The sequence below is a fragment of the Artemia franciscana genome, unplaced genomic scaffold, assembly GCF_032884065.1.
Source record: "Artemia franciscana unplaced genomic scaffold, ASM3288406v1 Scaffold_1494, whole genome shotgun sequence".
NCBI classification, from domain to species: domain Eukaryota; kingdom Metazoa; phylum Arthropoda; class Branchiopoda; order Anostraca; family Artemiidae; genus Artemia; species Artemia franciscana.
In genome coordinates, this window is record NW_027062845.1 from 48,651 (window position 1) to 75,334 (window position 26,684).

The window sequence follows — 26,684 nt, forward strand, 5'->3', positions numbered from 1 at the left end:
AAGCAATTTTGTTTTTATTGCTGGATATACATATTAAGCTTTCTGTTATTAATTTTTTAACTCATATAGATCAAATGGACTAAAATCGAATAGTTTTGGGCATCAAGTGATGGCTAATTGTAGAAAGAGCCAAGACAGATAGTCCGATTGAGTGGAAGGCAAATCTGGCATTAACCCCCTTAGGATGCATTAAAATTATGTTCATTTCTGAGCAGAGTTGTCTATCTATTATCCGACACCACCTTCAACCCTAGATTCCTAGGGCAAGAAAACAATTCTTGAGATGATATTGCCGTCTAACATTTTTTGCCCTTCTTAATGGTGTATGGTTTCTCGGTACAGCTCTATGTTAAATTCTTTCGTAACGTTGAAAAAGAAAGGGTCAAAATGTTCATTCGCGTTTTTCTTTTAATGAGTTGGGGAAGTATGAGAATTTTGCTCTTGGATTGCGATATGCTGCCGAGCTGTACCTTCGCTAAAGCATTATCCCCTTACTTTCATTATTATTATTTTTAGAAATGCTTTCTTCTGGTTTTGTAAGGATCAAAGAATGATTGATGAAATAGTGAAGGCTGAAACTGGTCTTAATGTGGGGGATGCAGAGGAACTTGGATGGAGGTGGGCCGATATTGATGAAAAGCTAAGGAAGGTATATGAAGATGAGGCCAGCGAAGACAGAAGAAGATACGAAGTGGTATGTTGTTATTTAATGTTTTAAAACGGCTTGTTTCTTGTTGTATTTATTTGTTTTGTTTATCCTTTTTTTTTGCCTATATTAGTTTTGTATTGCAATTATCATAGATTAGTTACCCGAAAACTTCCCTAATGACAGAAGAATGAAATCAAAAATGCAGTTCTGTTTTTTAATGAGACCATGGACTATTGTTTTTTTTTAATTTGGTCACTATGGACTATGGTACTTTCATATTTATTATTGGAAACAGCGGGAAGCTTATATAAAATAAGAACTTTTACTGCAACTACCACAAAACAAAAAAAAAGGAAGGCGAAAATGAGAAAACCAGATAAATGAAAAAAATATGTACATATACCAAATATGTTTGACAGTTTGACAGATATTTAACTGATTATATAAAAAGTTGTCGTGTTGATGGCTAGCAGCTAAATTTGGCAAAAATAAAATAAAAAGTAAGTTTCTGTTTGATCTATCAGTCTTCTGTGAAATTGGGGCCAAGGGATATGGGATCTCGAGACCCTTTGGACATACTGTTTCAAAAATTATATCCAATAATTATTTCATACTTTAAAATGTTGTCTAGTTAATCACTAATATAATACAAATGGCAATTAGGAGGGATACAGGAGGTTATTTGAGTCTAGTTGTATTAAAATCATGTCTTCAGCTACGTGAAGAGAACAAGGAGATGATTGGTATTTTTCTTCAATGTGCAGGGTTTAATGGCAAAAGATATCTGGCTAAGAATTTTATTTCAAGTAGAATTGTTCAACCTTGGTTTTCAGAAGTAGCAATTCCACTTCAACCTCCCAGTTTATGTAGTTAGTTGAGGTTTGGAAGATGGAAGTGCATTACCTCTCATAGATGAATCAAGCCCATATTTTTCTGTTGATGAAATAATTTATTGCTGTAAAAAAAAAGGAGAGGACAGGTAGACAAGATCTTCACCTTTGGTTTAAGTGTAAGAAGAACTTGTAACATTTTGGAGTTCCTATGATATCGCGTGAAAAGAAATATCGCACAACCGACTGTTACTTCTCTTTGAAACTTGTCCACCATTTGTCTACTGCCCCATGGTTCCGAAATCCTCTTTCATTCTTTTACAGTGAGCTCAATGACCTGGTGAGATGCTTTCAAAAGACAGCAGAAGTCTGAGTGCGTAACCTGCTACTAATTGGGTATTAGGACGATCAGGTTTATTGTAATGATTGTCACTCCTGAAGTGCTTTGCCATAGAATTTCTTTTAACAGGATGTTGCAGATTTGCTGATTCGCGTAAGATGGCTTAAAAGCTGTCTTGTTGCATAATGGAAGTAAATTTGAATCTTTTCCCATCGGATACTAGTTGACACATAAATTAATCTACAATGATTAAGAAATTCAAATATTAAAAACATCAATGGAGGTGAGGGTGTTTCAAAACACTAGCCGTATTGTGGGGGTTAGAATAGAGACTTAGAATATCCTTGCTTACTTTGTTTGTTTCATTAGAAGAGCTAGTGATTCGAACTGGAGAATGGTTGACTGGCCTCCTCAGGACAGTTTAACTCTTTATCGAGAAGTGCCATTATTACCTCTCTATATTAATTTGAGCTTGTAAAAGTTTGTCAAGTCACTGCAAAGAAATGTGGATTGTTTTTTGTATTTTTCTAGTTCGTAAGTCATTTAAGAACTCGGACCTTTATGCTGTATAAATCTGTAATATATATATTAAAACAGTTTAGGAGGGGAAATGGTGATTTCCACGCAAAAGACAAAATAGGACTTGATTAGTACATTATTGATACTGTCAACTTTTCTTGGATTTTAGCTGCAACAAGTCGCTATCTTTACGTGATAACTGTAGATGGCTCAATCTCTCCGAAGTTTTCTCTCGTCAATTAAGCCCGTTTGAAACTTCTTTTTAACTTTGAAGTGTCGAGGACATCAACACCATCACTCTTTGCCTTCTGGACCCATCTAAGGTCTCTTCACACTCGAAAACTAATGTTCTTATATATTTTTTTTTCTTTTTGACTGATTGTTTCATAATTATGAGATTCTTATGGCAGTACCACTGTTGCCATGTCTACCGTGATAGTGTTTGAGCGAAACTTATTAGTTAAATTTTACAATATTTTTTGTCCCCATAACTCAAAATACCCATAACTCAAATTAACAATTTTTTAATGTCGAAGATAACTACACCTTCAAATGAAAGCTATATCTTAAGCTTTTTCGTGCCATGTATTATTAGCCTATTTCTTGCTGCATATGTTCATCTCTTAAAATTTGACACCCTCTGTAACTAAAAACTTCACAACTGCATCTGGAGCTCTTCTTCATTGATTCCTGTTGTTCCTTTTTTTTTCTAAGATGTATATATTCTTCTTAAGTTTCTATTTAACCATTTGACAAAATCAGTTTTCATTGCTGTTGATATTTAAAGCTTGTTACTAATTCTGTATGTTCGGTTTGAAAAACTATGCTGTTTTGGCGTTACAACTGCTTTTTTCATTTAACTGAGTTTATTTGGTTACATTTTAATTTTTGTTCTTGCAGGAAATGGCCGCCTATAAAAAGGAACTAGCTGCCCCCGCCAAGAACGGGGCCGCGGCAGAGGATCAAGATCTTTTATAGAAGAAAGTGAAGCTCAGATTGTAAAATTTGTCGCCGAACGGATTTGTTTAGGATTCGGTTTTTCTTGATAAAAAAAAATGGATTTTTGTAATAAAAGATGTTCTGGAAATACTCTCAACGGGTTTTGGGAAGGATACTCCTGCATTACATCCTTTGCATCGTCATATACGGATTTTTTTATTTTTTTTAATATTATTATTATTGTTTTTTTTTTAGCCTTACTATAAAGTAGGGAGATGGGGTCAGAAAATTCAAGATGCTATCTCTGGTACCTAGGATTCCTCGTTGCAAATTTTGTGTTATCAGCTTAGACTACCCGGGATGGATGAGGAGTGTGCGTAAATGTGTTGGCCTCAAGCAGTTCGGTGCTGCAGCGAACTGCTAGTAGTTGTGATAATTTTGACTACTGTTTTCTCATCTCCAAATTGAAATCTTAATTTTATTACTCAAGGTTAATCCTCCCTGTAATTTATGTGATTCCGCAAGAGGTCTGCAGCTATAACTTGCACCAAGAGGACATGATACATTTACACTTGGATTTAATAATTTTATATCTATCCACCGCGCTAGAGTTGTGGCAACATTTTTATCCAACGGTTCTGAGCATATTTTTCTATCTAAAATATAATGCAAGGCAAATTTAAAAACCAGGGTTCTCAACCTATCGAATGATATCACGATTATTGTCCTACGTTGAACCATTCAAGATGCAGAGAATTAGCATACCCAGGACCGGATCTAAAGCACTGACGCTTATAGGCCCAAGTGTTTTTGCCGCTCCGCTTTGCGAGATTTTTGGGGCTATTCCTGGAAATTTGGGGATAGTAGAAGCTATGAACAGAACGCAAATGAGCCGAAAGTAATGAGAGAGGTGTCAGCTGCAATTCTTTTGAAACACCCGACAGTTTATAAGTGACCACGTTTTGTTGCTCTAAAATCACCTCTGTGAACAGGCAGCACGGTGGCGGTTTGTATATGGCACTTAGATGAAAATTAGATAATTACATAATCAATGCATGAAACAGGCCGTGAACCTCAGGATGCCTTTAATTTTTTTTTTTTTTTTTTTTACAAATTGTCTATGAAGTACTTGCTCATCTGAGGTTGGTAAAGGTGCATCTACAATCAGGATAATATTTGGTGGAAGTTAATGATTCGAGCGTGGGCATTCTGTTTGTAAATTTCAGGTTTACTTACTTCGCATTCGAAGAGAATGTGTTGTCATGTTTCTATTAGTCAATTTACGGTCTACAATTCGGATTGCTACGTTACTTCCGTGTGTATTCTATTCGTCTCAATATTATTGCAAAGATTTTGTTCTGAAATGAGCTTGATCTTACACTGACACCAGAGTTGGTGGCTTTTTACAAGGATCGCGGTTTCTAATCATATTTTGAAGCGTGATTAATTACTTTTAGAACAAGTTGTGCGTTGATAGACTTTGCTATCACTGCAGACTTTTCAATATAACGGACGTGTATGTGGTAAGGAATATGATGGAAAACCGATTATATTTTTCTAAGATAATGAATCGAGTAGCTTCTTTATTTCCTGAAAATCTTTTTAAAATTCTAAGTCAAAAGTTTTCATCTGTATCAGAGCAGTATGGGAATCCGAGAAGTAAGTGGGAAGGTATATTGTTGACAGCGATTCAACTATTACTGCCAGTTCAGCTGTCAAAACTGAGTAGTCCAATGGAAGACGCTTGTGAATTGTCAGGGAGTCCACTGATGGTTGATTGTCAAGCCTAGCATTTTTGATTCTTTAACTATTTCAAGTCTCTCATAATTAACTGAGATATTGGAGGGATTTCTTTTTGTTATTGAACAGTATTGTTTTTAAGCTGAGTTGAACTTACTTTTGATTCCTACTGCTTACAAATGTTGATAGTCTTGTGTTCTTTCTTTGAAATTTGAGCTCAGAGAGAAGGAAAAACAATTGGTTGAGTAGTGATCCTTGGGGTGACTCATGGCGAAGCCTTCAAGTAGGGGAGGTAGCTTCATTCATCGTATCTTTGAAAGTTCTATCATTCGATAAGTCAGATGGGAAATGGAAGCTTGTATGTCAAGTCCATTGTCTTTAAAATCTGACATAGCTTTTTTTCTAGTATTTTGCCAAAAGTGATTTAAAGTGAACAAATGCTGCTACGAGGACTGTTTTTTGCTTTAGTATTATTTATAGTTTCCTCAGGCATAAGAAAACAGACAATTGTGTTGAAGCCTTTCCTAAAACTGCACTGTTGTTTCGGATAAAAGGTCATTGTATTCAGAAAACCACTCAAGTCTTCTTTATCATCTTTTCCACCATTTTACCAAGGACTGACAGAAAGGATTTAGGTATGTGAGATTAAACAGCCACCCTTCTGGTGGCTTACTCGGTTTTTTCATGAGAGTAATTTTTGACTTTTCAAAATCTTAGGAAATGTATTTAGTTTTTAGGCTTTATTATATATATATATATATATATATATATATATATATATATATATATATATATATATATATATATATATATATATATATATATATATATGTATATTAATTAAGGTTCTGAATTAATCAGCATAGAGTAACCTATCTCATCCTCTCCAGATGCCGAGTCCAATTCAATCCTTCCAGTACTTGACAAGCTTTTGTTGTGCAAGAGCTTGTCGAAATGAAAGAAGGGAATGTATTGGGCCTGATTGTAAGGAGCTATTCATGTCTTGGTTATAAAATTGGTCCATGTTGTCTATTTTTCTCTTCTAATTACTATTCTCGGAATCTTTAGACCCATTTATAATGATTACTTGGCTAATACTCAGTTCGACTTATTTGCAATTAAATAAAAAAACAAGTTTTTTTAAATGAAAGTAAGGAGCAACATTAAAACTTAAAACGAACAGAAATTACTCCGTATATAAAAGGGACTTTTCCTCCTCAACGCCCCGTTCTTTACGCTAAAGTTTGACTTACTCTTAACTCTACTTTTTCAAACAGTAGGAAACTTTAGCGTTATGAGCGGGGGGTTGAGGAGGAAAAGCCCCTTTCATATACGGAGTAATTTCTATTCGTTTTAAGTTTTAATGTTGCTCTTTACTTTCATTTAAAAAAACTTGTTTGTTTTTTTTTATTTAATCTCTGGACGTTTTTGAATTAATGCATGTTTTGATCTTGGCTCTCCGCACATAAATAATTAAAACAAAATGTGCATATTAATTAATTGCAATTAATCGGAAGATTTTGAGAATAAAGGAGTGAGAGAGGAGGCCTAGTTCCCCTCCAATTCTTTGATTACTTAAAAAGGCAACTAGAGCTTTTAATTTTTTTACAAACGTTTTCATTGGTAAAAATTATACGTAACTTACGAATTAACTTACGTAACGAACTTCTATATTCGTATGTTTTTATTGCGTACATGAGGGGGTTCAACCCTCGTCGATACCTCGCTCTTTACACTAAAGCTTAAATGTCCCAATTCCTTAAGAATGACCTCTGAATCACAAAGGCCGTAGAATAAATAGTTGAAATTACTAAAAATACCTTAGCGTAAATAGTGAGGTATAACGAGGAGGTAAACCCCTCATATGCGTAATAATTTTGGTTCATTTTAAGTTTTAATGCAGCTCCTTTTCAGTGGAAAAAACTTTTCATATTTATTTTTTCATTGTTTTGTCAAATAATGCTAGAAAGTCCTGCGCCCCCTTCATTGAAATTCTCTTCCCCCATAAGAAGTTCCTCAATGGAAATATCTTCCAACGTAACCCCCCCCCCCCTCAACTCCCCTCCCCCCTAAACCAAAAAAGTCCCCCTGAAAATGTCTGTACACTTCCCAGTTACCATTACTATATGTAAACACAGGTCAAAGTTTGTAACTTGCAGCCCTTCCCACGGGGACTGCGGGGGAGTAAGTCGTCCCTAAAGAAATAATTATTAGGTTTTTCGACTATGGTGAATAAAATGGCTATCTCAGAATTTTGATCCGGTGACTTTGGGAAAAAATGAGCGTGGGAAGTGGCCTAGGTGCCCTCCAATTTTTTCGGTCACTTAAAAAGGGCACTAGAACTTTTATTTTCGTTTGAATGAGCCCTCTCGCGACATTCTAGGACCACTCAGTCGATACGGTCACCCCTGGGAAAAAAAACAAATAAACACGCATCCTTGATCTGTCTTCTGGCAAAAAATGCGAAATTCTACATTTTTGTAGATATGCGCTTAAAACTTCTACAATAAGGTTCTCTGATACGCTGAATCTGATGTTGTGATTTTCGTTAAGATTGTATGACTTTTAATGGGTGTTTCCCCCTATTTTCTAAAATGAGACCAATTTTCTCAGGCTCTTAACTTTTGATGGGTATAACTTATCTTGATAAAACATATATTTAAAATCAGCATTCAAATGAAATTAGTTTGATGTAACTATTGGTATCAAAATTTAATTTTTTAGAGTTTCGGTTACTATTGAGCCGGGTTGCTCCTTGCTATAGTCCGTTACCACGAACTGTTTGATATGTTAAGGCTCAGTCAATTAAAGTTTCGTATTCCATGGTTGCATAGGAAAATTTGAGTAATAAGGTGAGCATGTATATAATTAGGAAAAGGATTTTGAAATTCTCGAATGAAGCTTTTCTATCCCAAAGTGCAAGAACTGAGATTTCATTGTCTTTTTCAAGTGTAGGTCAATTTTGTTGTAAAAAGGCAAATGAGCTTGCTGTTGCAGATAGCCTGTTCTTCTTTTTAGCCGTAAATTTAACGCTAGCTTTTATTCCTTCTAATGACCTTTGACACGATGATGGATCAGTAGGAAACCCCCTCCAAATTATAAATCAGTTTAAATGGATAATTTCCTTGGTTGTAACTCTTTGCATAGTTGTTGGAAACGCGTGTTTTTCCCTGAGAAAAAAAAAACAATTAATGCTATCTAAGTTACCAAGGAAAATCACGAAGATAGGCTCATGTTGTGAAGAAAAATAAGCTCGTTGATTTTGCAATTCAGGATCAAAACAGTTAATTCAAAAGTTGTTTGCTTTCTTCTCAAAAGTGATAGTTAAAATTAGAATGGCGAAAAAAAAATTAAGGTATTTTAGCTGTAAATTTATTGACTTATTTCATTTTAAGTACAGATGGCATAGTAGATTATTTAAAAACTGGCCATCAGCAATATTATTTGTCATTTCTCTAGTGGTATTTGTTTTAATTCAACATCAATCGTTGATGACGGCACTTAATGAAGTGAAAATTTTCGAAATTAATTTTTCACTGATTCTTCAACCATAAACCTCAAATAACTAATTTGTTGTCAGTTAAAAGTTGATTTCCACGGAAATAAATAACCACTGCATAATGACTAAATAATTCTTAAACCGCACCGACCCTTCATCTGCAATTAATAGCCTAATCTCGGATTCCAGCAGCAAGAGTCGTCAATCCCTTTCACTGCTTTCACTTACATACAGCAGCTTTACATAAAATTAAAACCAGAATAGCACTTCTTAGGGATCCAAGAAGACAATCCTTAGCCATTTATGCTGTGGTGACAACAAAGACTTCTGTTGTTGAATTTGTACCAAGTAGAGACAATGAGCAGCGCTGTAGCCTTACCATTTTGGTTGAAAATTACACATTGGAACTTACATTGTTAGCTACCAATGTTATGTCTGCTAACAAAAAGGCACCCAACTCGAGATAGGCTATAAACTTGGAGACAGCCTCTAAAATGATTAAGTAAAATAAAAAACAAGTTTTTCAACTGAAAGTAAGGAGCAACATCAAAACTTAAAACGAACAGAATTATTACGTATATAAACGGGGTTGCCCCCTCCTCAATATCTCGCTCTTTACGTTTAAGTTTTTTAGTACTTTTAAAAAAGCGTCTTATTGTTCTAATTAAACGGCCATTGTGTTTCAGGAGTCATTCTTAAAGAATTGGGACAAAGTTCAAACTTAGGGCAAAGAATGAGGCGTTGAAGAGGGGGCAACCCCCTTTATATAAGTCATAATTTCTGTTCGTTTTATGTTTTAATGTTGCTCCTTACTTTTAGTTGAAAAAACTTGTTTTCTTCATTTAGTTTCTGATAGTTTTTTAAATAATGCCAGGAAATCTGGTCCCCCCCCCTTCCGCGGAGAAACCCCTTCCCCATGGAAATATATTCTAGACAATTCAATCCCAGTGAAAATTTACCCCGGACAGCTACTCTTGACTACTCCGTGTGTAAAACTGAGACAGAAAAGAGAAAGCAAGATATATAAAAAGAATTTTGTATGAGAATTCTGGCAAATTCGCCCAGTGTACAATTTTCTCTGAAAAGTTCACTCCCTAGAAATTTCCCTCCCTATGGAAAACTCCAACTTGGAAAACGCCCCCAGCGAAAAATGTGTACCCCCCCCCCACTCAAAAACGTATGCATATACATCCCAATAACAAATAGCATGTACAAACATGGGCAAAATTTATAACTTAAAGATGTTTCCCCTGGCGCTGCGGGGGGGGGGGGTCTAGTTATACCCAAAGGGATAGTTTTGGGCCTTTTAACTTTGCTGAACAAAATGGCTATCTCAAAATTTTGGTCGGGTGATTTTGAGAAAAAAGAGGCGGGGGAGGGGCCTAGTTGCCCTCCCATTTTCGATTACTTAAAATGCGCATCAGAACTTTTAATTTCTGTTTGAATGAGCCCTCTCCCGATATCCTAGGACCATTCGGTCGATACGATCACCCCTGAAAAAATAAATTATAAATAAACATTTTTCACCGTAATCTTTCTTCTGGCAAAAAATATAAAATTCCACATTTTTGCAGATAGGAGCTTGAAACCTTAACAGTGGGGTTCTTTGATACGCTGAATATGATGATGTGATCATTTGACTTTTAGGGGGTCTTTTCCCCCTTTTTTACGACAATCAGGAACATTTTCTCAGACTCGTAATCTTTGACGGATAAGACTAAATTCAATTAAATTCATACATTCTCGAAAATAGAGACCAGCTCTAAAAATAGTAACTTTTAGTTGAAATAGTGACCACGAAGTAGCCCTGTATTAGTTACTCCACGTATATTGTCAAGTCAAACTAGGGCTTTGCCTCGGAATGACAGGCGAGCTGGAAATTCATGTACATTTTAAATTTTGGCGTTCTAGATGCTGCTTCATAAAATCTGGGTCACGCGTCATAAGTCATACAAGGTCAAAGGTCCCAAAAATCATCTTTTTTTCAATTATCTAGGTTTCTATTGTTCCAATGATGTTAGTACCTATTCTAAAAATTATAGAGCATAAAATGTGTGACAAGTTTTGTCCCAAGGGTTTTTACGAGCACTCAACCAATTTTGAGATAAAGGGCAAAGAGCACTTGCCATACATACTATAAGGCAAGGCCAACTGTAAAACTACAAGGTAGGACATGGGCATCTAGGTCAATATTGCATTGGCTAATATGTCATATATCAATGAATAGCATTATTAAATCGCTCTTATATAATTGAACAATTTATTATTCACTAATTAACATGTTATATTTGATAACATCTTAAATGTATCTAATATTTTTAAATAACTCTTACTTGGCTGTGGAATTAAGAACCCATTGAATGAAATACTTATTGCATTTTTTGGTTCATATTAATTTAGTGAAATTAGATTTTAAGCTGGAAATTAATTAGTATTTTGTAAGCTGTTAACGTTGCAACTGACAAAATGTGTTTAAAATATGGCTCTTTTCTATTAAGTCTGTACATGAGAAATAGTGCATTTAACTGGTAAATCTATAAGGCTTGACAATAACTCAGGTGATGACAATGAAACCGAAATTTCAAGCACCCCGAAGGATATGATGGCGAAGAAGAGGAAAGTTCATAATTTCGTTTTTCGAATTATTAAAAATTTGTACATTTTTACCTCAGTTAGTTTAAGTTTAAAGAATTAAAACAACCATTGAATAAAGATAATATTTTAAATGCACTTATTCTCTCATAAGGCAGGCATCGCAGACAATTTCCATGCTAAATTTGTCTCTGCGGCTCTCATATGCTGTGCGCCCAGTGACTTTTTATTGAGACCGCTCCCAAGGACTGAGAAGCTACACGGTGCAAGGGTGCCGCGAAAAGATAGCGTACCCTTACTCAAGTGGATACTGCTCCCTTAACTAGACAAAAGACTTGATCGTTCTGCATGGATCGCCCTATGTCTTTAATAGCACTTAAACCATTCAAGCTGTGGTCACTGGCTATTCAGAACTTCCAGTTGCCCATTAGCTAACTTGAGCTCTACTGCTTACGGTTGCTTGAGCTGTGAATGGTTGTCGTTGGTCGAGCGGTCCCGTTAATAAGCCAAAACCAAAAGGATTCTATGTTTACTTGTATCTTCCTAATCTAGGTAAGGTTCCAGGAGTAGCCTCCTCTACACCGATAACGGGTATACCAAACTCACCTCTTCTGCCCTCATATGTAATGTGCCCAAGAGCTTACTAGTGAGAGTCGTCTCAAGCAAACCATATCATGGCAAGCTACAAATTGCAAAATATAGTATGAAGTAATTCATCTAGAGCTGGCAGTAATATTGTTGTCCTTGGCTCAAGGAATTCATTCTACTAACCTCATTCCTGAGGTTGTAAATCATGCCCTGACTGCCCTACTATTTTTGAGCTTATGCACGATTTGCATGCTGATGAGCTGCAGCACTTGTCAGTCGAGGATAAGATAGCTGGATAGTTTTATGACACGTCAGTCATATATCTTCATGCGTAGGAAGAAGGTCTTGTTATATAGGGATCCGTCAGGTATAGACTTCTTAGAAAAACGTCGTATTACACGAGTTCCCATCCCATGTCCTAATCTTAATACAAAAATAATATTGAAGAGTTTACATATTTTGAAAAAAAAATAGTTGATTTCTTTTCTATTAAATTTTTTTAATATGACGATTTTTTTTAGTTTTTCAATAAATTAATTTGACGTCAATATATTGAATGAGTACTTCATTTATTGAGTTTAAATGCACAAAGCAGGTTTGATAGTATTAAATGAAAGTGATAAATTTTTGTGTTAATGATATTGGATATAATTTATTAGCTAATATATCCTAATATCCTACAAATTATTCGTTATTAACGACATTTGCTAACTTTATACAAAGCATGACTCCCCAATTTTAACAGTTGGTGTTGGATCACAGCATCCTAAGCCTGCCCACACTCCACCTTGTATCTCAAAAACCGCTGACGGCATGAAAAATATTGGAACAAAATATGTCACAAATTGTGTTCTATAGTTTTTATAATAAATTTTTATATTATTGGAACGATGAAAAACTAGTCGCTTTTCATAGTCATGAAAAACTAATTTATGAGACCAGTATTATTGAATCATATCCAACTCAGACGTGAAACTTTTGAGACAGCTTTTAGAACGCCAAAATGAAGTTGTGTACGAGTTTTTAGGTTCTCATTCCTGAAGTGACTTCATTTTGTTTGCTTATTTGACCAGATAAAGTAAGGTTCAAAGCTGAACAAACTTAAATTGATTGGGTGTTACCTAAGATTTTGACTGCTCCAATCAGATTGATTATATTTTTATTTGTGCGGCAACACTGGTCATAAAAACAATGTTTAGTCCTTTTATGATACTTCCTTTTCAATTCCTAACTTAGTCTAAAATTGTAAAGTAGTCTAATTAAAATTAGTCTAAAGTTTGTGTGCATTGTCCTTGTGTCTGATATTTGACACAGGATATTGTCCCTGTGTCTGAATATTTATAAGGAAGGTGTATTTATAAGGAATCATGTATTTATTGTACCTTTACTTAAATGTTTCAAGGAAGGGATGTTCGGGGATTACATCTGCTAGGAGGCTATTCCAGGTGGTGTCGGAACCCTGGTGAAGCTAATTTTCAGGTATTCTTCATGCGGTTTACCCTGCTCAAGATAGCCTTTATAAACTATGTTTGGTGATTTGCCCTTAAAGGTCTTGCTCTTTCAAGAACGAGCTTCAATAACTATTCTGTCAACTCCTCGGCAGGTTTTCCAAAAGCTGCTTCACAAGCTGCTCGATTTTGAGCACATCATGTATGTTGTTTGTGTGTGTTTGTAGGTGTCTGTGTTTGCGTGTGTGTGGTTTTACTGTATGTGTATAGCTTTATAATATTCAATAGCGGATAAATTATCCGTTAAATTTTCCGCTTCAATAGCAGATAAATTATTTTCTGGAATTCAAAAGTCAGACGTGCAAAAGTTTCATTTTGATTGATTTTCAAATAAAGCATTCCTCTTGAGTCAAATTTGTCTTAAATGTTTAGTCCTTTTATGATACTTCCTTTTCAATTCCTAACTTAGTCTAAAATTGTAAATTAGTCTAATTAAAATTAGTCTAAAGTTTGTGTGCATTGTCCTCGTGTCTGATCTTATGCCATGTTCTTGCCAGTATTAGTACAGTATTAGTACAGTACACATTAGTACAGTATTAGTACACATGTACATTATTAGTATGTATTAGTATTAGTACATTAGTACTAGGGCTGAAATGAATCAAATATTACAGGTCTTGTGAACTCTGTTGTGCAAGTAAGGCTCTTTAGAGGTAGTTCAGTCGGGTAGTTGTCCTTGACTAGATCTCAATATCGCCTGAAAGAATGGCATCAAAATTGATTATTCACTTTTCTGGTGTCAACTCCACTGAATCGACCCAAGCAATACTATAAATGCCAAGGATTTGATCACTTTGTACGTGAATGTATGAATGATGTTAAATGTGGTAAATGTTCCGGAACCCATGTTAATAGCTGCGATAATACATGTTCAGCCTCCAATGTGAACAGTGCAAATTATGGTGGAAAGCATAGAGGCAACAGCTTCTCCGGTTCCGTGTTGAAGAGCCGTATGCCTGCCTCTGCTTCAAGCACTTAAGATTGAGGTTGATCCCCCCCCTTCAGGTATGCACACGCCCACAGGGTGCTCGCAAATGTTCTACTTCAAACCTCTCAACGAAAAGAACAAGTTCATTTTTGATCGTTCGATATTTCCAAGGCGTTCGACAGTATTGCTCATACTCAAGCTTTATATTCTCTTTCTGTAAATAGTGTAAATATTTATATTATCTTTGTTCTGAGATGTTAGTACAGTCATGAACACAAGTTTAAAACTAAATGGGACTCTCATGCAAGAACACATTGCAGTCCATTTAGGTAGGTAGGTAATTTAATTTAAAAAACAATACAATAAACTTTCATTCATCAGCTAACAAAAATAAGCCGCAATGGCCTGTAAGCATAAGTGACATAAAATACGATCCATTTCTTTAAAATATTTCATCAAAAAGAAAAATAAATAAGATAAATAAACTACAAAAAAAAAAAAATACAAAAAAAAGAAGACAAAACAAAAACTAATGGTCAATTTAACAAAATGGGGGGAGATACCCTTCTCTCAATATAAAATACTCAACATTACTAACTGTTCAGAAGATGGGCCTTGAGGCAACGTTTCAACTGAGGCAGACTTTTTGATTCCTTTACTTGCTGTGAGAATGGATTCCAGACGGACGGTCCCATGTATCTGATGAAATGAGCCGACCGGGAAGTATTCCGAAACTCATGAACAAGATTATTTGAATTTCGCGTGTCATAATCATGATAAGAAGAACCTAAGCTAAAATTCATTCAAAATATCAGGCCCTAAATTATGTAGACACTGATATACTAAAATACCAATCTGGATGTCTGATTTTTCCAACATCCAAAATATCAAACTTCTTATATATAGACACAGTGCTAGCGCTTCCACCTCAGAGCCACCGGACTGTTACTTATAATTAATAACCTACGTTCTATCTGTTACATGCTTCCTCACCAGTTTGGCTTCCAGCCTAAGCTTGGCTGCTTCCATGCTCTAAAATGTCTGTGCAATTTGTTGATCGATGCAGATAAATCCGGTGGTACTCTAGCGCTTGGAGCATACGATGTTAGTAAAGCTATCCTATTTTTGTTTTATTTTCACCATCCTTTCTATATATGGGCTATATTCCCCCAGGACATAACTTACAACCCTTGCCCTGAGGGCTGAAGGGGATGTTATCCTCCAACACATAATTTCCGGATCTTTCAATTACATTAATCAAAATGCCTATCTTGAAATTTTGATTGAATATGGTTGAGGAAATGGTGAGCGTGGGAGGGGGGTTGGTTGCCCTCCAATCAGTTTTGACTATTAAAAAGGATTTTAGTCTTTCAATATCCAACCGAATGAGCTCTTTTCGAAGTTTCTAAGACAACAAATGGTCATCTCGAAATTTCTATCAGATGCATTTTGGGAAAATTCGAGGTATTTGGGAGTGGGGGGGGGGGCTATCCACCCTCCGACCACTCTGAATCTCTAAAAGGGCACTAAAATTTCTGATTAGCAATCCAATGAGCCACCTCCGAAGTTTTTACGACCACTTTTTCTATACAAACCTTATATACCCCCAGGGCATAACTTGTAACCATTGCCCGGAGGGCTCTGGGGGGTTGGGTCATACTCAAAGACATATTTTTCAGACCTTTCAATTACGTTAAACAAAATATCTATTTCGAAATTTTGGTTGGATGTGTTTAGAGAAATGATGGGCCTTGCAGGAGGGTTAGTTGCCCCCCAATCACTTTTGACTATTTAAAAGGGCACTAACCCTTTCAATTTCCAATCGAGTGAGCTCTTTTGGAAGTTTATAAGGCAAAAAATAGCCATCTCAAAATTCTATCAGATGCATTTCGGGAAAATACGAGGTGGGGGGGTATTCACCCTCCGATCACTCTGAATCTTAAAAAGGGCACTAGAACTCCTGATTAACAATCCAATGAGCCCCCTCCGAAATGTATATATATAGGCCTACCTTGGCCTCCGAAGTTTATACGATCACCCTTTCTATATAAACCTCAAATGCCCCTAGAGTATAGTTTGCAACCCTTGCCCTGAGGGCTTTGTCGGGGGGGGGGGGTTGTCATCCTCAAATAAAAATTTTTCGGACCTTTTAACTACGTTGAACGAATTGGATATCTCAGAATTTTTATTGGATGTGTTTGGGGAAGTGGTGGGCGTGGATGGGGGTAAATTGCCCTCTGATCACTTTCAACTATTAAAAAGGGCACTAGCTCCTTCAATTTCTAATTGAATGAGCCATTTGGGAATTATCAGCGACAACTCCTTCAATACGAAGGCCCCAGGTGCTGAAAGTATGATTAATGAGTTTCTTAATTATGGTGGCTCTGAGGTTAGGAATAAGCTACTGAAGATTATGAACATGATTATTGAAAAAGGGAAGTATCCAATGATTTTAGGAAAACCTTAATTGAACCACTGTATGAGAAAGGTGACAAGAGTGAGTGTCGTGATTATCGAGGCATTAGTCTGGTCTCTGTAGGTAGCAAATTACTGAGTAATATGATACTTTTTAGACTGAGACATTCTGTAGACAAAGTTTTAAGGGAAGAACAATGCGGTTTTAGAAAAGGTAGAGGATGTGTCGACATTCTGTAGACAAAGTTTTAAGGGAAGAACAATGCGGTTTTAGAAAAGGTAGAGGATGTGTCGACCATGTTTTCACTCTTAAGTTAATAATTGAGAAGTCCCTTCGTTGTTAAACACCTTTTGTCCTCAGTTTTATCGATTATGAGCAAGCTTTCGATTCTGTTGATAGAAGAGCGTTAACAAAGGTCTTATCGTTATAGGGTATACCAGAAAAATACATTAAAGTGATTTGTGCTATGTACGAGAATAATACTGCTGCGGTTAAGGTAGGAAATGAGGTTAGCAACTGGTTTTGTATTAAATCAGGAGTTAAGCAGGGTTGTATTCTATCCCCCTTTATATGGATCATTTTGATGGACTTTGTCTTAAGGAGCACAGGAAAGGCAATTGGAGCAAACGTAGATATAAAGATAATTGAAAATTTTGGTCAGGACTATTAACTTGCCCATCGAGTTTTGCTGGATACATAGAGACATCCATGAACAAAATTAATATCCAGAGAATGCAAATAATGTGAACGAAAGTAATTGTCAATTATTTGTGATCGGGGTCTCTAATTTCAGTCAGCACGAAGTGATCAATAGGTTAATGGGGGCCTTGATGGGACTATCCCTAAAACCTATGTGTGTTTATATATATATTCATAGTGATGATGACTTCTTGTTTAACGCTAAAATTGATTACTGAAGTGTGTTCCTGAAATGTGCCTTATTTGCATTGTTTCGTTCAAATACTTTGTTAAGAAGTGACTTTCAACAAACAAAAAAAAAGAAAAAAAAATATCACCAGTTAGGAACTTTTCAGGAATTTTAATCCCTCTTGCTAATAATATCATACTGGCTCATTGCTGGAGTAAATAATAATTTATGGACTGTTTTGAAGAGGCGCCATTTGGGGGGGGGGGGTAAGGGGTGGGAAAATGCCCACCCCATATCTTCCAGCCAAAGAGCGTTATTACTTGACGACCCTGGGGGTAATTACGCTATTTGTTATTAATTATTGTAAACATTGAAAGTAGGTAAGATACATAATACAATTCTCGAGTTCTCTCAAATGCCCATTTCCTAGATGATTACGCGACACGAAGTGAGTCGGGGGGGGGCAAGATGAAGTTTATGCCCATCCCAAGATTTGGTCCAAATGGCGCCTCTGCGGTTTTGACTCCAACTTGAAAAAAATATCGCGGTCTATGATCCCTCACCACCCTATCTTAAGCCCCATACATTGAGCATAAAGGGGGAGGGGAAATTCATCCTAAGAAATGAACTTTTTACATTATCTCTACGCCTCCCCCTCCATCCCCTAGAAATAATATGGGGGTCTCTTCCCCATTCAAAAGAAAACAGAACTGGCATCTTCAAAAAATCAAACATGTGAGAAGACTGAGTCATAGGATTGTGTGTCCTATTTTCTGAACATGCAACAATAAAATCAATTGAGATTCACTTAATTAACTCTACCTTCCTTTGTAGATCCTACTACTGTAGATTGGCTTTTCTAGCAGAGTGGCCTGCTCTACCATAATTATAGCTTGTCTTGACTCCCATTATCAACTCCTTAATTCTTTGGGTCAGGAGAGTAATTCTTAATTCGAACTTTGGGAAAAATCGATCCGAATTCAATGGATTCAACAAAGCAAAAGACATTCCTTAAGTTCCAATAGGTCTTATACCCCTAGAGCTCTCCCTCCACCCCCGCCTACTATCATCTAGGTTCTACACTCCTTTTTATACCCCCTGACTTTATATATTTTTGAGTGATTTTTTTAAACCTATATTGGTACTATAGTTATTTTAATTTTTCTCAATCAAGTTTTATTACATGTTGAAAAATTCAGAGGTTTTATGGCTTGTGAAGAATTTGGAAAGTGGAATGACCATATTCTTGTGTAACGGTAACTATTTATTGGTTAACAATTATGATCTAACGAAGTAGGAAATGCCAAGCAGCTGAATGGTTACAAGTCAATCAGGTTACAAAATTTGTATTTGAATGAATTGTTTCAGAGGGGGGTCAAGTTAGGAAATGGGAAAAATTTTCTTTTCAGGTGTGCTTTTCTGCAATGTAGCTTCACAAAATTTGGCGAGGTTCATTATATATCTTCAATTAATTGTATGATCTTATAAAATAAAATTATGCAATTTCATCTGTGTAAACAAAAACAAATGTATGTCTCCCTGTTTGTCCTGTATATATTACTACACTGTTCATACGATCCCCAAGTAACTTTAAGAAGTTGCTGAGTACACTCTCGGGAAGGTTTTAGGTCTTAAAGGTTTTTGCCTTCCGCCAAGACCCTCTGAATTTTTCGAATACTTTTCGTACTGACTGAGATTAGAGACCTTGAACAAGAACACATGGAATAGATGACATTGAGGTGGTAAAGCAAAAATTACTAGTCCTAAACTAATTTTCAGATACTTTTAAATTCCCAAATACTATCGTTATAAATATTTAGGGGGATTTTATAGGAAGAATTTCCTCCAGAGGGGTTTTCTGCGGGAAGGGAATTTTCACTTATTTTTAAAATTAAAAACACAACCGTTATTAATACGCAGGTGAGGGGGGGCTCCGTGGGGAAGAATTTTCCGACGGTAATTTTCCTTGTACTTATATTCTTTTCAGATTGCAGCAACGCACGACGGGTGAGCTAGTAGGCTATAAAATTCTAATGATTAAGTGAAATTCAAAGACACTTCTAGCTTAAAAAGCTGTAGAAGCCACACCACTTGACGTCATATAAACATATCAGGACTCAAGAATGTAGAAATAAAAAAATAAAAACGGACTTCCAAATTTCCCGATTGGACTAATGACAAATCAATAATTAGCAGACACAATCATGAATAGAATTGAAACAAATAAAAATAAAATGTACCATTCCAACCCTGACCTTTGTTATTAGGAACGCAAGACCGGACTAAAAAGTTGAATTGAAACCATCATTGCGCATTCACACAATCATAGCTTGGTCCCTAGCCAGTATGGTAGCTGAATGTTTGCTTCTAAAGGAATTAACTCATTTTATGCCTTCAAAGAACCTTATGAACGTTTAATTTTTCAGGTGTGTACTCATTCAAAATATAATACACACTATGATTTAAATGATTATAAATTTTTTAAGTTTATAAATTACAACTTATTATCTATTACTGCCTACTAAAGTTTTCTTTTAATTAATAAACTAATTATGATTCGTTTATTATTAATTAGTATTTATGCATAAAGAATTCAACCGCAGCACGGAACACCGTATATTCCAGTATTTTCTCAAACTAGTCTTGTTTTTTTTTGTTCTTTCGGCTTGAAAAATAGCTCAAATTCTTCCAGCATTTTTATTTCTTAACGATAATTATAAATTTATTCGCCAATAATTGAACTGTAGTGTGCTTAGTGTAAAATTTCAAAAATTCTGCAATTACAAATTGTTTCAACTTTATTTTAGTTTGGAGATGAGGAGCTTGAACTCCACATAGCAGCAGATGATGAAACTAAGGCAACGATAGAAAGCAGTGACGAAATGGTCATGGAAGATTAATTTGAAGGAAGTGGCAAACGATCCATGGATTTAGCTGAAAAGTGCAATCATAGAGGCCGCCTCTGAAGAAGATGACGATGATGATGACTTAACTGTGAGGAACCCATTCCCTGAAGCTTTTCTGGAAAATTCTAAAGATAATGATGAGTTAAAAAATGTTATAGGATGAATGCGGAAATTTAACTAAATTGTGTTCTATTTATTGTTATTTATTATAGAAAACTCGAAAAACATTCTTTCAGCCCTGCGCAAGAAAAACTGACATTAAAATTCAAAATTGAAGATGGCAGTTATCATAACGTAGTCGTAGAATACAGAAACTTGACCTTTTGATCAAACTTCGATTTGATTAATACTTCAGATTCATCGGAGGAGCACAATTGCGATTTCTGGCCACATTTTAAACCTTTGGGGCACAGGCAGGGGCATCGATTCACGAAAATGTTGTGGTTAACACATATTTTTCAGAATTTAGGGGGCAGGCAATTTTGTTGTAACTTCGATTTTTTTATTTCAATGAAAATACGCAAAAAAGGACTTTTAAAGTATTTGGGTGTGAATCTTGGGGACACAGGGATAAAGTGATAATGCTGCTGGCGTGCCTAGAAGCAGGCATACAGCCAAGCTAAGAATTTACATGCTTCAAATAATTTAAGATAAATTTGACTGCTCCTGGAACCTTACCTAGATTAGGAAGATACAAGTAAACATAGAATCCTTTTGGTTTTGGCTTATTAACGGGACCGCTTGACCAACGACAACCATTCACAGCTCAAGCAACCGTAAGCAGTAGAGCTCAAGTTAGCTAATGGGCAACTGGAAGTTCTGAATAGCCAGTGACTACAGCTTGAATGGTTTAAGTACTATTAAAGACATACGGCGATCCATGCAGAACGATCAAGTCTTTTGTCTAGTTAAGGGAGCAGTATCCGCTTGAGTAAGGGTACGCTATCTTTTCGTGGCACCCTTGCACCGTGTAGCTTCTCAGTCCTTGGGAGCGGCTCAATAAAAAGCCACTGGGCGCACAGCATATGAGAGCGCCTCTGCTAATGAACGTAGTGGAATAGAAGAGAATGGGAATATATCTGCTAATAAACTTAGTGGAATAAAAGAGAAGGGAAACACTTCTGCTAATAAACTTAGTGGAATAGAGGAAAATGACAGTGAGTCTGCTGGTTAACTTAGTGTAACAGAAGAAAGTCCTACTGCCCAGGGAAAGAAGAGGAAGAGAAGGCCTTCCAGCTGGAAAAGATACATAGGAAAGAAGATATTGAATGCTGGCATCAAAAACACTAGTAGCAAAGGAAAGACTGTGCCAGAAAGGACAATGAAAGGGCCTTGTAAGTGCAGGATGATGTGTTATGAAAGAATTCTGGAAGAAACTAGAATAACCATTAACAGGTCTTACTGGGAATTGGAGGCTATTAATAGACGAAGGAACTACATACTTTAGCAAGTTAGTCAAGTCAAGAAAAAAAACGTTCTAGGATACGTAAGAGTGATAATGATAATCATGAAGTAGGAACAGAGGGAAAGAAAAAGCAGAGAGGAGGGTGTTTTCAGTAGCGTATTCCATGTGCATTAATGATGAGCCTGAGAAAGTCTGTCGACTGTTTTTCGTAAACACGCTAGGAATTTCTGAACAGATGGTGAAAACTGCGTTGAAGAAAAAAGTACATGGTACGGGAGCTGCAAAAAGGGATGAAAGAGGTCGAACAGAGGAAACCCGTAGATTCACCGATATGAGAGAACTTAAATCATGCAGGGAGCATGTAAAACTTTTGAAAAAACCCCAAGCCATTACTACAGAGATAGATCTAAATCTCAGTATTTGGAAGATGGGATCAAAAGTCATGCTCACCTTTATAGAATCTATCGAGACTGGAGCCTGGAAAACAATAGACAAGGTGCAAGATCCGACAAATACAGAGAAATTTTTCAGCATGAGTTCAATCTCAGCTTTTTCCGTCCCAAAAAAGACCAATGTGACAAGTGTGTGGCGATGGAAAATGCTATCCCTCAAATGAACAGTTGACTATACAGCACAGTGAGCACATCAGAAATAAGGAAAAAAGTAGAAAGTCTATGGCAGAGGAACAAGAGAGAGGAAAGATGGACAATGAAAGGACTATCATAGCGTACTTTGACGTGCAAAAGGTCCTAGAGTGTGCACGTGGAGAAGTTTCTTCTTATTGCTATAAGTCGAAACTTCACTGTTACAATCTCAGTATCTATAACTGCAATACTTGCGAAGAAAACTGCTACATGTGGCATGCAGGCACTGCTAAAAGAGGCTCGTCAGAAATAAAGAGGCTCGAGAGTTGTGTCTACAGCTTTATTGTGAGTAAGGTAGAGAAAAGAGCAAAAGAATTCGTTTTCATAAGTGACGATTGCGGAGGACAAAACAAGAACAAGAACCTTGTTTCCCTTTATTTACACTGGGCCAGTAAATTTAAGATAGTAATTACTCACATGTATCTTGAAACCGGGTACAAGCAAAATCAAAACGATTCAGTCCATACTGTCATCAAGAGATTTGCTAAAAACCAAACAGTGTATGTGCCTTCTCAGTGGTTTCAGATTGCAAAAATTGCATGTTTGAAGAGTCCTTACAAAGTAAAGGAAATGGAAATCTCTGATTTCTATGATCTTGATAAGGTATGTAGAGAGACCAGTGATAATTTTAATGTTGATATCAACTGGGTTAAAGTGAACTTCACAGAAATCCGAGTGTCGAAAGTTGATTACACATTGCCTGACATGATGAGTGCTCGGAACAGCTGGGCAGCTGAAGACATCAAGGTGATTGAAACAATCAGGAGGTCAAGAAGGGGGAAGCTTCAGCGAAGAAGTCAGCTGGGTCGTACAATTTGCAAAAGCTGTATTCTGGTCCAGTTCCAATTTGCGAAAGATTGTACCGCGATATTCAAGATCTTTGTAAAAAAAATTTGATTCCTGAAGCTTACCACCAGTTATTCAGAGACCTTCCGTTTGACTGTTTAAAAGAGGGTTCTGTGGAGTTGGATGATTCTGATTAACTTTGTTTCATTTTTCCCTTTTGATACTTTGAATAGTAGTTTTTCATTTCGTCATACTTTGAAAATGAATTAAAATAATATGTGGTGAAATATTTGATATAATACGGACATTGGATGGAATGTGCTTTCCTTCAGCAGGGGTTCTCAGATCTGTAACTATCCTATGTCAAAAAATTGGACTTTGGACAAAAATTGGAAATTTGGACAAAAATTGGGATTGTCTCTTTCTGATGTAGATAATATGACTACCATCCTATATCCAGCTTTTTCGACGTTCTGACCTAAGTAGGTCAAAAATATCTTCACTAATACATAGCCAATACGAAAGAAACTACAGTTCGGTAGTTCCCCTATAACCTCTTTTTGAAGTACTGGAAAAATAATCTTGAAAACTTCAAATAGCTCTGCTGAAAAGTAGTGGTTTTGGACGTAGGATAGTTTGAATCGACGCCCATTTGGAAATAGGATAGTTTCATTCCAGTGTAGCGACAATAAGTACAACAAAATCAACAAGGAAAAAGGTGAACAGAACAAACAGGTAAGCCGTTGATATGCTTGTCCTGATAACTTATCATGAATTTTCCGTAGTTTTGCAGTTATATCGGGAGCTTTGTATTTTCGGACTATTCTCCAATTTCGATACGATAAGGGTAGATAAAGCAAGTATTTACAATATTTTTTAACTTACATAAGTCAATCTTTTTCAGTAGAATGACAGTCCCAGAAAGATAAAGTACAGAATGATAACAAAACTGAACACAAAGTAACCAAAGCTTTTGATCATACTTAGACTGGTTTGACAAAATCTAAGAGCATCCAAATCTGACTTTTTTCATAAGCTTCAGATGTTGCAGACTGGCGAAAGGATAAAATATTTTCCAAATTGTTAAACTAGACAATCAAAAATTTTCGATAAAAGGAATGGATGTATTTTTAATTTGAAGCGGATTATTTGAAAGGGTCCCGTTAAAACAAATATACTTGCATTTTTCAAGATTCACATTTAGTCCAATATCAAAGAAACCTGTTTTTAACCCTTTGAACTGTACGGGACAGGGATAATTTGCCTCTACTGATAAGGATAATATCATCTGCGTAAGCAATATATGACACGTCAGTAAACCCTATAAAATACGTCCGAGAGATCTTGGCATTTATCCCATCAATAAACATCTTGAAAATATAAGGGGACAACATTCTGCCTTGATGTACACCACAATATTCCGAATATTCTTCCAGTACTGGTATTTTTGATAAATCTGTCAATGGCAGAGGGTCAATTTCCCTGTTCGCTGAAAATGGCCCAAGTCATCCCGCTTCCAAAGTCTGGGACTCTAAGAGACCTTTCAAATTGGAGACTTGTATCAATACTACCCATCATTTCAAAGCTATATGAAAAAATAGTGCACAAAAGACTATATGAGCATCTAAAAAATTGTGGATTTTCGTCTGAAACTTAATTTAGGTTTAGAAAAAGACATTCAACTGTGTATGCGGCTTTAAATTTAATTGATAAGGTAAACGGTGCTCTGGAAAAAAAATATTTTTGCATGACAATTTTCATTGATTTTAAGAAAGCTTTTGATACAGTTGATTTTGGAATTTTTTTGGATAGATTGTCGAAGTTAGGTATTAGGAATAAGTGTTTGAGTTGGTTTGAGTCGTATTTGCGAGGTAGAAGGGTAAAAGTTGTAATAAATAATGAAGTTTCACAGGCTTACCCATTGAATTGCGCAGTGCCACTTAGTTCTGTCCTAGGTCCTTTTTTATTTTTAATTTATATAGATAGTATGATATTTTTTGTCCCTGGTTACTTAACGTCTTTTGCTGACGACACTGCTATAACTGTTATTGCCAAATCGTTGCCGGACTTGATAGACCAAGCAAACAGTGCTTTAAAGGGACTACATACCTTTGTTACACTTAGTAAACTTGCTGTTAATGCTTCAAAAACAAGTTACATGGTTTTTAGAAGGACCTTCAGATATTAACTACAATGGTGTTTCTTTAAAACAAGTCCGAGAAACGCCTTACCTTGGGTTTCTTTTTGACTTCAAACTGAGTTGGAAGGCGCCCAGTGACCTAGTTTCCTGCAAAGTGTCAAGGGGACTTGGAATGCTGCGGCGTCTAAAAAATGTGCTTCCTTTGAAAGTTTTAATGTCACTGATTAATAGCGTCGTATATAAATTATGGTTGTTTAATCTGGGCAAGTAACTTTCAGTCTAATTATAGGAGAGTTCAAGTGCAACAGAATAAGGCAATTAGAATTCTAGGAAATTGTGAACGTGGAAGCGCTAGCACTGTGTCTATATATAAAAAGTTTGATATTTTGGATGTTGGAAAAATCAGACATCCAGATTGGTATTTTAGTATATCAGTGTCTACATAATTTAGGGCCTGATATTTTTAATGAATTTTAGCTTAGGTTCTTCTTATCATGATTATGGCACGCGAAATTCAAATAATCTTGTTCATGAGTTTCGGAATACTTCCCGGTCGGCTCATTTCATCAGATACATGGGACCGTCCGTCTGGAATCCATTCTCACAGCAAGTAAAGGAATCAAAAAGTCTGCCTCATTTGAAACGTTGCCTCAAGGCCCATCTTCTGAACAGTTAGTAATGTTGAGTATTTTAGATTGAGAGAAGGGTATCTCCCCCCATTTTGTTAAATTGACCATTAGTTTTTGTTTTGTCTTCTTTTTTTGTATTTTCTTTGTATTTTATTTATCTTATTTATTTTCTTTTTGATGTAAGTGAAATATTTTAAAGGAATGAATCGTATTTTATGTCACCTATGCTTACAGGCCATTGCGGCTTCTTTTTTTTAGCTGATGAATGAAAGTTTATTGTATTGTTTTTTAAATTAAATTACCTACCTACCTAAATGGACTGCAATGTGTTCTTGCATGAGAGTCCCATTTAGTTTTAAACTTGTGTTCATGACTGTACTAACATCTCAGAACAAAGATAATATAAATATTTACACTATTTACAGAAAGAGAATATAAGGCTTGAGTATGAGCAATACTGTCGAACGCCTTGGAAATATCGAACGAACAAAAGTGAACTTGTTCTTTTCGTTGAGAGGTTTGACGTAGAACATTTGCGAGCACCCTGTGGGCGTGTGCATACCTGAAGAGGGGGGGGGGGTTCAACCTCAATCTTAAGTGCTCGAAGCGAGGCAGGCATACGGCTCTTCAACACGGAACCGGAGAAGCACAGGGTTTTTCTTGTGGCGGTGCGGTGGGTTTGACCTTAACTTGGTAATACGGGACCCAGAGATCAAATCAAGCTGCAGGAATGCACTGCAGGGCCGACGCAGGGACCT

The 26,684-nt window shown here is 36.2% G+C and overlaps 1 protein-coding gene across 1 annotated transcript in view; it reads left to right on the forward strand.

Annotated features, from left to right (window-relative positions):
• LOC136042567 (high mobility group protein B2-like) overlaps positions 1-3,425 on the forward strand; it is a 45,453-nt gene extending 42,028 nt beyond the window's left edge. The window contains exons 5-6 of the mRNA XM_065727535.1: positions 517-694; positions 3,239-3,425. Coding sequence (XP_065583607.1) covers positions 517-694; positions 3,239-3,316 — 256 coding nt within the window. The 3' untranslated portion in view covers positions 3,317-3,425. The remainder of the gene's footprint in view (positions 1-516; positions 695-3,238) is intronic.
• The last annotated feature ends 23,259 nt before the right edge of the window (positions 3,426-26,684 follow it).